The sequence below is a fragment of the Mustelus asterias genome, chromosome 21 (genome assembly GCF_964213995.1).
Source record: "Mustelus asterias chromosome 21, sMusAst1.hap1.1, whole genome shotgun sequence".
In the NCBI taxonomy this organism is placed as follows: Eukaryota; Metazoa; Chordata; class Chondrichthyes; order Carcharhiniformes; family Triakidae; genus Mustelus; species Mustelus asterias.
This window is the reverse complement of record NC_135821.1, coordinates 52,414,402-52,430,387: the sequence shown is the minus strand read 5'-3', so window position 1 is coordinate 52,430,387 and position 15,986 is coordinate 52,414,402. Positions and strand designations below refer to the sequence as shown.

Below are 15,986 nucleotides of genomic sequence, written 5' to 3'. Positions count from 1 at the left end.
CTACCCTTCTGGGAACCATATCCCTCTATTCCTATCCTATTCATGTATTTGTCCAGATGCCCCTATTGTGTCTGCATCCACTACCTCCCCCGGCAGCGAGTTCCAGGCACCCAACACCCTCTGTGTAAAAACAAAACTTGCCTCATACATCTCCTTTAAATTTTGCCCCTCGTACCTTAACCCTATATGCCCTCTAGTAATTGACTCTTCCACCCTGGGGAAAAGCTTCTGACTATCCACCCTGTCCATGCCCCTCAATCTTGTAGACTTCTATCAGGTCGCTCCTCAACCTCCGTCATTCCAGTGAGAACAAACCAAGTTTCTCCAACCTCTCCTCATAGCTACCAGGCAACATCCTGGTAAATCTTTTTCTGTACCCTCTCCAAAGCCTCCACATCTTTTTGGTGGTGTGGCGACCAGAATTGAACACCATATTCCAAGTGCGGCTTAACTAAGGTTCCATAAAGCTGCAACATGACTTGCCAATTTTTAAACTCTATGCCCTGGCTGATGAAGGCAAGCATGCCGTATGCCGCCTTGACTACCTTCTCCACCTGCGTTGCCACTTTCAGTGACCTGTGTACCTGTACACCCAGATCCCTTTGCCTATCAATACTGTTAAGGGTTCTGCCATTTACTGTATATTTCCTATCTGTATTAAGCCTTCCAAAATGCATTAAACTCCATCTGCCATCTCTCTGCCCAAGTCTCCAACGAATCTATGTCCTGCTGTATCCTCTGATGGTCCTCATCACTATCCACAAATCCACCAACCTTTGTGTCATCCGCAAACTTACTAATCAAACCAGTTACATTTTCCTCCAAATCATACATATATATATTACAAACAGCAAAGGTCCCAGCACTGATCCCTGAGGAACGCCACTTGTCACAGCCCTCCATTCAGAAACACACCCACTGCTACTCGCTGTCTTCTATGACCGAGCTAGTTCTGTATCTATCTTGCCAGCTCACCTCTGATCCCAGGCGACTTCACCTTCTACACCAGTCTGCCATGAGGGACCTTATCAAAGGCCTTACTGAACTCCATGTAAACAGCTTCCACTGCTCTACCCTCATTAATCATCTTCGTCACTTCCTCAAAAAACTCGATCAAGTTGTGAGGCGCGACCTCCCCTTCACAAAACCATGTTGCCTCTCGCTAATACGTCCACTTATTTCCAAGTGGGAGTAAATTCCTGTCTCGAAGAATTCTCTCCAATAATTTCCCTACCACTGACGTAAGGCTCACCAGCCTGTAATTACCTGGATTATTCTTGCTACCCTTCTTAAACAAAGGAACAACATTGGCTATTCTCCCCTGTAGCCAGTGAGGATACAAAGATTTCTTTCAAGGCCCCAGCAATTTCTCCCTTGCCTCTCTCCGTATTCTGCATTTCAACCTTCAAGCTTCAACCTTTCACTAGCAGCTGCATCATGGATGTTGCTAAATGTTTGTCTTTCTTCTCAGGTTGCTATTGGGCGTCGGCAGTGCCTGAATGTGTTTGGAAATGACTATGAGACATGTGATGGCACAGGTAAGATCACTCTATCTTGTGACTCATGATTCAGGTATACACCAATCAACATGGTAACACAAAGGACAGATGCTCCAAAAGGGTGTGGTGTATGGCTCTGGGTTCACACTGTCACCAAGGAGGTGACTTCTCCTGTTTCCTGGGGTCCATAAACTTAAACATATTATCCGTAACACAAAGTTTAAAAGACAGTGCTGAGCAGAATTCCTATGGAGAAGCACAAATTCCTTTGTTGGAATTTGGATTCACATACTCTGCAGCTCTGGATAATTTCAGCTTTGTCTTATCTATTTTGTACAAAATATATATTTATAATTGGGCATGTTTTATTTAAAACAGAAAGCAAATGCAGTCAAGTGTCCTTCAAATTTTGGGGAGGGAGAATAAACTGATTCACTAAATTCAATAATGGGTGTCGCTCAAAGTGAGATAAAAGTCTTCAGAGAATTGTGGAATGGGGTTTTTTTTGTTCCAATTGTGTTCCTTGTATGTGTTCCTTTTTTTTTGTACCTCCAGTGTCTTCATTTATTGGGGAACTGCCCTGAGCAGCTCCAATGTCTTTAACTGACCAGATAATATTACCACTGGAAACCTCTGCCACTCATTCACATTGATCCATTCCTGTGTGAACATGCTTGCCAAAGCATCCTGCATCTATGCTTGTATTAGCTGGAGTCGGTTTATGTCCAGAGGAGCTACAGAGCCAATAACCTCTGAGAATAAAGCACCATGGCAGAAGAAAATGGGTGACTTGCTATTACTGCTAGCGGTGCTGTATTGGCACTTGTCTTACCGTGTACATTTACACGGTCAAGTGTACTCTGCAGGATTTTTGCACTCGGGACATCTTGGGCAAATGTGTTTGATAATCAGGGTCTGTATATTATTTACACTGAGTGCTGTATTTGCACAAAGACAAATATATGTCGAGAAAACCTGATTGTCATAATAGAGTTTAGGAGCAAATAGGTTAAGATGAATTAGTAAAAGGCAACAGTTAGGTTACAATAAAGATACTCTGCATTTTTGGGTGAAAAGATGTTAAAGCTATACCCATAACAGCACAGAATCACCTGGATGATGCCAAGACATGGATGCAAGTTGAAATGCTGATTACAGGGCTATGGGGAGGAATTTGGGCAGTGAGGATAGTTTTTGATGGCTCTAAATCAGTGGTTCCCAAAGGGCGAGAGAGGATGGCAAACGGGAAGATTCAAGGACAATCAAAGAAACATTTAAACATGGTTTAAACAAGCATTGTTTTATACTTTCTGGATGTCCCATGATCATATTATAAAGTAGTCGTGTTCTATGTTATGAATCAAGCACTGCTAGGAGTTTTTTTTTGTTTTTGAATGTAATCAATAAAAAATTCGGTGTGGTGCGAGCAAATTTTTATTCCGAAAGTGCGGCCCAGTGAAAAAAGTTTGGGAACCACTGGTCTAAATAAAAGGACAAATGACATCGTTTTGTGCTGCAGATGTCTAATCTAAAATGCTGTGTACTGCAGCTAAGGCTTTTCTGGGTGTTTTGATGAGCATGACCATGATACTGGAAACAAACTGTCCTCGTTTCTAGGAATATGAGTTGTTTATGGATCTGAATGCACATGATTGCAGGCAAATAAGAGCTTTGTCTTGCTGTTTAGGTGTCAGGGATTACATTCATGTTGTGGATCTTGCAAAGGGACACATTGCTGCACTGAAGAAGCTTAAAGAGAAATGCAGCTGCAAGGTTTGTTATTGAAAGCTGCACTCTGGGCAGCTTTAACACTGTTCTTAGTCTGCAAGACTATTGTCTCTGCTGCCTTCTGCAATTTGAGTTCCCTGTTTCCAATTCTTTGGTATCTTTACCCCATCCTTTTTCTTCTATTCTCCCAAGACTTTGTCCTTTTTCAGCACTACATAACTTGCACTAGGGCTACATGTTTTCACAATAACCATTATATGGTTCTCTCTGTCCAGGTGTATAATCTTGGTACTGGAACAGGTTACTCTGTTCTACAGATGGTAAAAGCGATGGAGAAAGCTTCCGGAAGAGAGGTATGTGCTGGTAATCAGAGCTTCTGTAATGCCACCTTTTGGCTCAGCTGATAATTAATTAAAACACTTAATTGATCCATTTTTGAATCACAGATTAACACAAAAATCTTGGTTTTCTCATCTTTTGCAGATTAAATATCAGATTGTCTCGAGGAGAGAAGGAGATATTGCTTCTTGCTTTGCCAATCCAGCTCTCGCAGAGAAGGAGCTTGGATGGAAGGCAGAGTTTGGGATTGATAAGATGTGTAAGCACTCAGTGTAATAAAATGTCTGGGAGTTTAATGTAATTTTGATGTTTCATATTAAAGCAACATTTTAATTTGTGTAAAAGCAAAATACTGCGGATGCCGGAATCTGAAACAAAACAGAAAATGCTGGAAAATCTCAGCAGGTCTAACAGCATCTGTGGAGAAAGAGCCAACGTTTTGAGTCAGGGTGACCCTTCATCAGCACAGAATGTTGGCTTTATTCTCTCTCCACAGATGCTGTCAGACCTGCTGAGATTTTCCAGCATTTTCTGTTTTTAATTTGTGTGTTGGGGTAGTTAAAAAATGTGTGACTATTTTTCAAGCCTCCATTTTAGAACTGTACTATAGCATTGTTAAATGCTGGACTGTTCATTGAGTTTTAATATTCTTTGTATTTTAGGTCAAGATTTGTGGCATTGGCAATCCCAAAATCCTTATGGCTTCAGCAAGAATGAAACACCAAATGCAACATCTACCAGCTGATTTTTTTTTTAGAATAAGATTTTAAATCTTTCGTAAAACCTTTTAGCAGTAGCCCAATGTGTAAATCACCGGTAGTAAAATACAAAGTAGTCTTTTTAGATATCTGTAATCTGTTCTGGTGGAGGATGATGTGATTTGAAAACTACATCAGAGCACAATGGGTTCAAAAAAGGGAAATTGTGTACTTGTGAATTCTATTACAATTTACTTAATGTCAGATTTTAGAATTGAAAATTATGAAGCGGTTTAAAGCTCAGTGAAATCGATTAAGGGACTGATTTCTTTCAGCAAGATTGTCTCTCACTTTCTTGTTGGCCAAAGTTTAAGATGTTTAGAAATGTGACCAAATCTTGTATATAATTTAAATCTATATATACACAACACGAGCTGGCTACAGCTCTGGTGCATTTGAAATTTTTATACATTAGAGTATCACCATAGCAATAAATTGACACCAAGTTTTGGTATGTCTGCTGCCATGAATTTATTTTCTGCTTCTGACATGGAAAAGTGTTCTTAATTACACAAACTGCCTCATTGTAATTTGAGTTGATGCCAGGATTGTTATGTTGCAGAGTCAGGCAGACTTTATCAAGGTTAAAACAAGCAAGTTTTGGTTGCAGGTTGGTAGCACTGGAGGTCTGTTTATAATCATATCTATTGGTGGAGTGCAAGAGTAAAGGTGTCTTGCTACAACTGTACAGGGCTTTGGTGAGACCACACCTGGAGTACTGTGCAGTTTTGGTTTCTATGTTTAAGGGAGGATATACTTGTATTGGAAGTGGTACAGCAAAGGTTTATTAGATTGGACTAACCCTCTTATCCCAGAGACCAATGATAAGAGGGTGAGTAAATTGGGCATAAACCCTCCTGGAGTTTAGAAACATTACAGGTGATCTTGTTGAAACAGACAAGATTCTGAAGGGACTGGACACGGTAGAACTTAAGAGGTTACATTCCCCTAACTGAGGAATCTAGAACACGGGTGTCCAGGTAAAGGGCTTATCATTTAGGGATGAGAAGAGAATAAATTTCTTCACTCAAAACATTGGGAATCTTTGGAATTATCTATCCAAAGGATTGTGGCTATTCCATCATATATATTTAAGGTTGAGATAGACAAAATATTTTGATGTCTTAACAATTTAAGGGATATGAGGAGTGGGCAGGAAAATGGAGTTGACAGTGAAGATCAATTATGATGGTATTGAGTGGCAGAGTAGATTCAATGGACCAAATGGCCCACTCCTAGTTCTTGTGTTCTTATACTGCTCATAATCCACTCCTTCAAACTGACAGAACAAGAGAAATCCAATTGAAGGCCTTCACTGATGCATTTTGTTGAAAATACTAGTCTTGACAACTCTCCTCTTTATCAGTTATGGCTCAGTGGAAACATAGAAAACTACAGCACAAAACAGGCCCTTCGGCCCCACAAGTTGTGCCGAACATATCCATACCTTCTAGGCCTACCTATAGCCCTCCATCCTATTAAGTCCCATGTACTCATCCAGGAGTCTCTTAAAAGACCCTATTGAGTTTTCCTCCACCACCCCTGACGGCAGCCGATTCCACTCGCCCATCACCCTCTGTGTGAAAAACTTCCCCCTAACATTTCCCCTGTACCTACCCCGTAGCAGCCATTTCCACCCTGGGAAAAAGCCTCAGAGTCCACCCGATCTATGCCTCTCAACATCTTATATACCTCTATTAGGTATCCTCTCATCCTACGTCTCTCCAAGGAGAAAAGACCGAGCTCCCTCAGCCTATCCTCATAAGGCATGCCACTCAATCCAGGCAACATCCTTGTAAATCTCCTCTGCACCCTTTCAATCTTTTCCACATCCTTCCTGTAATGAGGCAACCAGAACTGAGCACAGTACTCCAAGTGGGGTCTGACGAGGGTCTTATATAGCTGCATCATTATCCCCAGACTCCTAAACTCAATCCCTCGATTGATAAAGGCCAGCACACCATACGCCTTCTTAACCAGTCCTCCACCTGCAGGGCCGATTTTAGAGTCCTATGGACCCGGACCCCAAGGTCCGTCTGATCCTCTACAGTACTAAGAGTCTTTCCCTTTATATTGTACTCCTTCATCCCATTGGACCTGCCAAAATGGACCACTACACATTTATCTGGGTTGAAGTCCATCTGCCACTTCTCCGCTCAGTCTTGCATCCTATGTCCCTCTGTAACTTCTGACATCCCTCCAGACTATCCACAACCCCACCAACCTTCGTGTCGTCGGCAAACTTACCAACATACTGAGCTTTGAGTCAGAAGTTTGTGGATTCAAGCCTCACTCCAGAGACGTTATACAAAATCTAGGCTGATGCTCCCGTACAGCTCTGAAGGTGATACCATCAATGAAATGTTAACTTTTTTGTACCCTTTACCCTCTCTGGGCATAAAAGATCCCATGGCACTTTTAGGAACAAGAGCAAGGCTGCCTTCCAGGTCACCTGGGCAATATTTATTCCGCAACTAATATTGCTAAAAATATTATCTGGTCATTATCACATTCCTGAGTGTGGGAGCTTGCTGTTTACCAATTGGCTGCCATGTTTCCTACATTACAACAATAACTACATTTAAAAGGACCCACCCACCAATATAGTGAAAGATGCTACGTAAACACATCTCAAACTTTTGAAAATGTCAAGTTCCAAATTAGTGCTGATTTTCCCTACAATTTGGTTTCTGACCAATGACAGTATCCAAATGGCAAACACTGCGTCTGGGTACATTATCCACTCCCATAACCTCAGCTTTTGAAAGAGTCTTCCACCACCATCAGGCTACTGCCCAGTTCGGTGGGTCTTTCTTCCAGTCCTGTTTTGCTGCAAAGATTTAATACCAATCTCTCTCAAACAGTCATCAGAACTTGGGAGGTGAAAAAAATCAGCAACTTACAATTATTTCTGGATGGATGGCTCTATCAACAAGCTAATGGACTAAGATTGAAGGAACCCATCTATGTATTGGCACCAATATTGAAAATAACATTGTATGTTATGAACAAATGCAAGAGACTACAGCAACCCTTAGACATGAACAATGATGCATTGAATATGTTGTGAATGAAGGTTTGCAGGATTAATTATAGTCTTTAAGCTTATCTGCGGTTTGTATCTGGAATAAGATTACTTGACAGTCCCTGCATCCTAGAATTACAAAAAAAAAATCAGTCGCTTAGTATTACAGAACCATCAAGGCAGCACAGTGGCTAGCACTGCTGCCTCACTGCTCCAGGGACCTGGATTCAATTCCAGCCTCGGGTGACTGGGAGTTTGCACATTCTACCTGTGTCTGCATGGGTTTTCTCTGTGCTCCAGTTTCCTCCCACAATCCAAAGATGTACAGTTTAGATGGATTGGCCATGCTAAATTGACCCTTAGTGTCAGGGGGTTTGTCAGGTTAAATACTTGGGGTTACGGTGATAGGACCTCTGGGATTGTTGTTGGTGCAGGCTTGATGGGCCAAATGGCCTCCTGCTGTATTGCAGCGATTCTGTGAACTTGAATATTGCTGAAAAGAAAGCTATTGGTCTTGCACTCATCTTGACAAGTGCAAGAATGTAAAATTGTAGTAGACGGGAAAGGGTGATGATTGCTTAACAAGAAAGCTCTGGCTTAGGCATTGCATGGAGAATTCAACAGGCAATTCTAGGCTTCCCAAGTAATTCAAATAATGGTTCTAGGTTTGTGCATGTTTCACTGCGTGTCAATGTATATCACTTCTAAGAAGCATAAATAACCCATGTTATGACTTGACAGATTATCTTAAATTGGTTGTTTTTTTTTTGTACTTTTCCAATTCAATCAAATCAAGTCCAATTCAGAGTCTCAACAAGTTGAGACATTTCCGATCCAGGCTGACAAGACAGGGCATGCAACCCTCTACCCTGTCTTGGGCCTGATCTACATAAGCCAAGCTGATTGGAGTAGGCGGAGGTTTCCTCCTCCAAGGCTTGATCTCATTTGCATCTTAGCCAAAAGGCCGAGATACTGTTGTTTTTTTTAATACTTTTCCAATTCATTCAAATCAAATCCAATTCAGAGTCTCAACAAGTTGAGACATTTCAGATCCAGGCTGACAAGACAGGACGGGAGACCAAAACCACCCTGTCCTGGGCCTGATCTACATGAGTCAAGCTGATTGGAGAAGGGGGAGGATCCTCCTCCAAGACTCGAGATACCGTTGTTACTGTAGCCAATAGCTCACTTAGGATTGTTTGGCAAGTACTGCCAAACTGCAGAATCACATCTTAACAGTTGATTTGTAAGCACAGGCTGGTTGAATACAATTTGTACTTTGCGTATTACGAACAACCAAAGGAATGTGCTGCTTGTTTCAATCAGCCAGTCAGTGGGGCGCACGGTCTACTTACCTGGCATTTCATTGGCAAAATCATTTTAAATTATCAATGTGATTTCTCTGTTTCAAATGTTCCAACTTAGTCAACAAGAGGGTAAGTGTATTTTCATATTGCAGTCCAGAGTTTGTTGAAAAACATCATTTTTTACATACCCTGTTAGCATCTAAGATTCATCAATCTCAAAACTTCCCATTCAACACCGCTTCAGTAAGGTAACAAACCCCCTGATTTTGTTGAACATCAACTGAAATGATGAGAGGATTATTTTCTGCACAGTAACAAATAGAGCAACCAAGATTGACACTTCTCATTCAACTTGATAATATTGAATTTCACAATAGCAAACCAATTCTTTGTGATTTTTATTAATGACTTAGAGGAGGGGGCTGAAGGGTGGATCAGTAAATTTGCTGATGACACCAAGATTGGTGTAGTAGTGGATGAGGTGGAGGGCTGTTGTAGGCTGCAAAGAGACATAGATAGGATGCAAAGCTGGGCTGAAAAATGGCAAATGGAGTTTAACCCTGATAAATGTGAAGTGATTCATTTTGGTAGGACTAATTTAAATGTGGATTACAGGGTCAAAGGTAGGGTTCTGAAGACTGTGGAGGAACAGAGAGATCTTGGGGTCCATATCCACAGATCTCTAAAGGTTGCCACTCAAGTGGATAGAGCTGTGAAGAAGGCCTATAGTGTCATAGAAATCATAGAAACCCTACAGTGCAGAAGGAGGCCATTCGGCCCATCGAGTCTGCACCGACCACAATCCCACCCAGGCCCTACCCCCACATATTTACCTGCTAATCCCTCTAACCTACGCATCTCAGGACTCTAAGGGACAATTTTTAACCTAGCCAATCAACCTAACCCGCACATCTAGTGTGTTAGCTTTTATGAACAGGGGGTTTTAGTTTAAGAGCCGTGGGGTTATGCTGCAACTGGACAGGACCTTGGTGAGACCACATTTGGAATATTGTGTGCCGTTCTGGTCACCTCACTATAAGAAGGATGTGGAAGCGCTGGAAAGAGTGCAGAGGAGATTTACCAGGATGCTGCCTGGTTTGGAGGGTAGGTCTTATGGGGAAAGGTTGAGGGAGCTAGGGCTGTTCTCTCTGGAGCGGAGGAGGCTGAGGGGACACTTAATAGAGGTTTATAAAATGATGAAGGGGATAGATAGAGTGAACGTTCAAAGACTATTTCCTCGGGTGGATGGAGCTATTACAAGGAGGCATAACTATAGGGTTCGTGGTGGGAGATATAGGAAGGATATCGGAGGTAGGTTCTTTACGCAGAGAGTGGTTGGGGTGTGGAATGGACTGCCTGCAGTGATAGTGGAGTCAGACACTTTAGGAACATTTAAGCGGTTATTGGATAGGCACATGGAGCACACCAGGATGATAGGGAGTGGGATAGCTTGATCTTGGTTTCAGATAAAGCTCGGCACAACATCGTGGGCCAAAGGGCCTGTTCTGTGCTGTACTGTTCTATGTTCTAATTCAGTGACTTTCTGCAACCTGAAACTTAAACTATTCTGACCGCAAATGTATTTGGTGTGATTGAACATTCTCAATTTGCATGGATGACGTATCGACAACAACAGACAAGAAGCTCAAACCCATACAGGATAAAGCAATCTATTTGATCAGCAGCCCATCCCCCAGTTTGATTATCCACTCCCTCCAACATTGGTGCATTGTGCCTAATGTATTATCTATAAGATAAATTGCAGCAATTTCAAGTTAGCTGTGATAGTGCGTCCCAAACCTGCAAGTTTACTTCCTGGAAGGACAGGGCTCAGAAACACCATCACCTCCAAATTCTGCCCACCAAGTCACATTCCATCTTTGCCTTCGTCAGTGCTATGTGTCAATGTCAAAATCCAAGAACTTCCTCCCTCACCGTACCTTCACTTCCTGAACTACAGCTGTCCAAGAAGCATCTGTACCACCACCTTGAAGAAACTAAGGTTGGGAAATAATTGCTTCTCTTGCAAAGCAAACCCATATTCCAAGAATGAGGCATTAAGCCTGCTCTGCCGTTCAACATGCTCAAGGCTGATTCTCTGTCTCAATGCCGTTTTCCAATATTCTTCCCTTGACACCTTTAGAGTGTAGAACACTTACCTATTTCCTCCTCAAATGTATTCAATGATTTGTCCTCCACAGTATTCTCTGGCAGAGAATTTCCACAGGTTCTCCACCCAGTTATAGACTTCATTAGAAGTGAGATAATTACACTGCCTTATGTTTATATAGAACATAGAACAGTACAGCACAGAACAGGCCCTTCGGCCCACGATGTTGTGCCGAGCTTTATCTGAAACCAACATCAAGCTATCCCACTCCCTATCATCCTGGTGTGCTCCATGTGCCTATCCAATAACCGCTTAAATGTTCCTAAAGTGTCTGACTCCACTATCACTGCAGGCAGTCCATTCCACACCCCAACCACTCTCTGCGTAAAGAACCTACCTCTGATATCCTTCCTATATCTCCCACCACGAACCCTATAGTTGTTATTTTAAAAAAACAGGTTTAAAAGCTGACAAAAATACTGCATTCTTTGAGCCTCCTAGAAATATCTCCTTGGCAGTCAGCACAACAGCCAGCTGCAGTTCAACAATTCAGTCCCATGTCATTCATTATCTAATATGGGAAGAAAGTTGGAATCTCAATGTGTGGTGGAAAAACATTCAACCATCACCGCAAAGCCAATCTTGGCCATATTTGCTATCTCCAGTAAGGTAGCGTTATACACTGGGCTTAGCCAGTCAGTCCTGCCTGGGCCATGTCATTACCAGATCCCGTTCTCCACCAAAGGTGACTACTATAAGACTTGCGGAGATCAATGATAACTACAGGCTCTTTTTCCCTATTTCTAACTTATCCTTCTGTTTTGTTCACCTTCAATTGTAAATTTGAGGAGTTTATGGGTTTCCTCATTATCAATACATAAACTATCTATTCTGTTGCCTTTCATAGTTCTCCTATTTTCTTTGACCATCAAGCTAAACCTCCCAATCCCACTTCAGTTCTAGTCTTGGACCTTTGTTTCTAAAGTTTCTTTCCCATCATTGGGCCAAAATCCTGAAACTTCCTCCCAAACAGCACTGTAGGTATTCCTACACTGCATGGACTGCAGCAGTTCAAGAAGGCAGCTCACCATCACCTTCCCAAGGGCAACTAGGGATGGGCACTAAATGCTGACCTAGCCAGTGACACTCACCTCTCTGCAAGCTTATCCTGTCATGACATTTACTTCCTGTTCCCTCTTACCCATTCCCAATATAAACCACCAGACATTGAATTTTCCTTGCTGACCTCAATGCTGGTCAGCATTGTAAATGTTCCCTCTCTTCAGCCACTATTCTCCTACATTCAAAACTATCACCACCACACTCTTCATAAAAAATACATCACCTTAATCACTCCTTTTTTGTCTAACTCATCTCCAAACTCTGTTGCCTCTTCAAAATATCTGAATATCTCGTCACCTCCCACATCAATGCCTATCCTCCATTTTGGACAGTGTCGACGATAGCATAAAATTACAGAGATGTTGATAGACCAGGTGAATGGGCAAAACTGTGGCAGATGGATTTCAATCTAAGCAAATGTGAGATTATTTATTTTGGACTGGAAAAGGATAGATAACTTTCTATCCTTAGATACTTTCTAGAAGGTATGAAGTTAAATACAGTAAATGTCCAAAGAGACTTCAGGTGCAGAAAATAATCAAGGCGGCTAGTGGAATGCTGGCCTTTATTTCGAGAGGACTGGTGTATAAGGATATCAAAGTTATGCTACAGCTATACAAAACCCTGGTTAGACCCCACTTGGAGTACTGTGAACATATTTGGGCACCACACCTTAGGAAGGGTATATTGGCCATGGAGGGAGCGCAGTGTAGGTTTACAAGAATGATAACTTTATGAGTTTAATTGTGAAATTATACAAATCAGGCCTCTTTTCTCTAGAATTTAGAAAGTTAAGGGGTGATCTGATCAAAGTTTAAGGTATTAACAGGAAAAGACAGGATAGATAATGATAAACTATCTCCACTGGTTGGAGATGATGGAACTAGGGGCATAGTCTAAAAATTAGGGCCAGACCATTCACGAGAAATGTTAGGAAGCACTTCTACACGCAAAGGGTAGTGGAGGTTTGTAACTCTTTTCCACCAACAGCAGTTGATGTTGGATCAGTTGCTATCATTAAATCGGAGATAGATAATTTTTTGTTAAGCAAAGGTATTAAGGAATATGGGCTAATGACAGGTATATGGAGTTAGGCCACAGATCAACCATGATTTCATTGAAGGGTGGAACAGGCTCGATGAGCTGAATGGCTGACTCTGGTTCCTGTGTTCCAAATATGCTTGGAACCCTCAAATCAATTTTATGCCCATCTCTAACCACAGTCAAACATGGCACCCTTTGAGAATGTTCACCAAGGTGTGTTGTGTTTCTTTGTCTCTCCTGCAACCTGATGCACAATTCACAATTGATCCAGCTCGTCAAATCTTCAAAACATAAGAGAATGTGACTTGCTATATTGAAAATTCAGAAAAAGAAATCTGACAAATTCACAATGATGACATGGGTGTAACCCTATTTAATTGCACTGGAATCTTTGGCCTAATTAAGTGAATACAGCAAAGCCCCACCATTCACAGGGGGTTTAGTTCCCGAGAAACATTGCAAACAGCGAAGTCACAGACGATGAACATACTTTACACTGGGAGTTGATTGGAAAAAGTTTCAGCCATCCAAAAATTTTATAGGTATGAAGGATCAAGGGAATTAAAAACTATGTTTTTAATAAATTTAAAGAGAAATTTACTGGAGAAATTGTTTAATAAAACACGAACAATTTAAGATCTGTCATTATTTCACTTGAGAGTGGAGGCGCTCTGTGATCAGGAATTAAATCTCAGCAGTAAGGAGCACCTGTATACAAACACCAACACACATTGTATGCCCACAGCACGCTTTCTACTGCAGGAAATTATTCAGGGACACCTTCCTTTATTAAAAAAGTTTTTTTTCTTTCGGCAATTTTTAAAGATGGCTATGTTTTATTTTTGAAACCACAGATAAATGAACATTTGGGCCCCACAGTGGGTGAACAGGTGTACAAAGACTTGTGCAATTAAGCAGATTCGCAAGTCATAAATGATGGGACTAATTAAACCCAATCCAGAAATTACACCAAATGTAATCGTATTTAGACTTAAAATTAATGCAGATTTCAATACATTTTAAGTATAACTAACTGCAATCGCAATATACACTGCTTTCTGCTTAGGAACATAGGAACAAGGAGTAGGTCATTCAGCCCATTGAACCTGTTCCACCATGCAATATGAGCATGGCTAATCAGACACTTCAATGCCTTTACATACTCGATCCCTATTACCCTTTACATTATCAGAAATCTATCAATCTCTAACTTAAACATACTCAATAACTGAGCTTCCACAGACCTTTGGGTAGAGAACTGCATAGATTCACAACCCTCTGTGTAAAGACATTTCTCTACATATTGGTCGTAAGTGACATCTCCCTTATTCTAAGGATGTGCCCCCTGGTTCTACACTCCACAACCAAAGGAAACATATTACCTGCATCTACCCAGTCTATTCATTTACGTATTTTGTAGGTTTCAATACTATCCCCCACTGATTCGCCGACATTCTTGAGAATACATGTCCAGTTTGCCCCAATCTCTTTTCATAAGATGGTCCCGCCATCCTCAGAATGAGTCTGGTGAACTTTTCTGCGCTCCCTCTATGGCAATATTCTTTGAGGTAATGGGACACAACCTGCACACTGCACTCCAGATGCCATCTAACCAAGCTTCAACACAATTGAAGCAAGACTTCACTACTCTGGTACGCAAATCCTCTTATGAATCACCTTCTTAATAGCTTGCTGCACCTGCATGTTAGTCTTCAGTGACTTCTGGAAAATGACCCCCAGGTCCCTTTGTATGTCTTATTATGTTTCATTGTTTAATACACCAAACATAAAATTCCACATTAATCTTATGCAAAACATGATCATTTTTAAAGATCACCAATATCTCAGCAGGTTTAGGGTGATTAATTGAGTCATAGCGACCCTGCTGAATGAACTCATTTCCACTAGGGGGCAGAAAATGCTATGATCTACAATTGATCGCAGCTTCCCCACATTTTTTTTGTATTTTAATTCCAATTCAATCAAATCAAGTCCAATTCAGAGTCTCAACAAGTTGAGACATTCCCGATCCAAGCTGACAAGACAGGGGTCTCACCTCCTGTCTTGGGCCTGATCCACATGATCCAAGCTGATTGGAGCAGGCATAGCTCCTCCTCCAAGGCTTGATCTCATCCGCACCCCAGCCAAAAGGCCGAGATGCCGCCCCCAAAAATTGCTTCAAATGAAGCTAAAATGTAACCCAATGACTTCAACCAAGCACAGCATGTCGACACCACACTTGATCCTAGCCAAAAGGCCGAGAAGCGATTAGAATGGGGAAAAATAGAATGGGCAGCTTTTCTCCACCCAAATGTGATGCATATTGTAAACACAGACACCTTCAGAATCAATGTACCATCCTGATAAATCTACTCTGTACTCCCTCCAAGGCTATAATATCCTTCCAAAAGGTGAAGTGCCCAGACTGAACTTAGAGCTCCAGGTGTAGTCTAACCAGGGCCAAAATTAATGGACCATATTGTTGAAGGGGTACATCCACATGACATCAATATTATCGATTATGATTCCTACAAATCGTCATATTATAAACACAAATGCAAACAAGAGACTACAGCAGCACTTATCAGTGGACATGAGCAGTGCTGCATTGAGTAGGTTTTCAACTGATGCATTGCAGCACTAATGATCATCCTTAGCTTATTTGACATCATAAAATCAAATGTTAACAGTATCATAGGATCCATTTCACTACGGTACTGTAGGATGCTGATATCCTCATTGCCATCTACTGCCTAGAATTTTTTTAAAAATCAAATATTGCATCATTGTTTCACCATTTGTTGCAAATATCTAGTTCATAGAGTATATTTTTAAATTTTAAATATAGTTTACTGTAGGAAATAGAATTCATACAATTAGGGCATCGTGATCGGCACAGACTTGGAAGGTCGAAGGGCCTGTTCCTGTGCTGTACTTTCCTTTGTTACTTAAAGCAAGTACGGAGCCTATTGCACTTGAACAGTTGTGACCATGTTGCCTTATGCAGTGAACAGATAGAAACATAAAGTAATTAAAATGCTGGGCTTTAGAAAT

The 15,986-nt window shown here is 41.4% G+C and overlaps 1 protein-coding gene across 7 annotated transcripts in view; it reads left to right on the top strand.

Annotated features, from left to right (window-relative positions):
- Positions 1 to 8,085, top strand: part of gale (UDP-galactose-4-epimerase) — an 87,059-nt gene extending 78,974 nt beyond the window's left edge. For 6 of the 7 annotated variants that reach the window (XM_078237878.1, XM_078237874.1, XM_078237873.1 and 3 more), the window contains 5 exons: positions 1,472 to 1,538; positions 3,187 to 3,272; positions 3,503 to 3,580; positions 3,711 to 3,825; positions 4,229 to 4,791. In XM_078237878.1, coding sequence (XP_078094004.1) covers positions 1,472 to 1,538; positions 3,187 to 3,272; positions 3,503 to 3,580; positions 3,711 to 3,825; positions 4,229 to 4,311 — 429 coding nt within the window. In that variant the 3' untranslated portion in view covers positions 4,312 to 4,791. Of the gene's footprint in view, positions 1 to 1,471; positions 1,539 to 3,186; positions 3,273 to 3,502; positions 3,581 to 3,710; positions 3,826 to 4,228 lie in introns of all 7 variants that reach the window. The other variant, XM_078237876.1, reaches the window with a different exon arrangement.
- Positions 8,086 to 15,986: the final 7,901 nt, after the last annotated feature.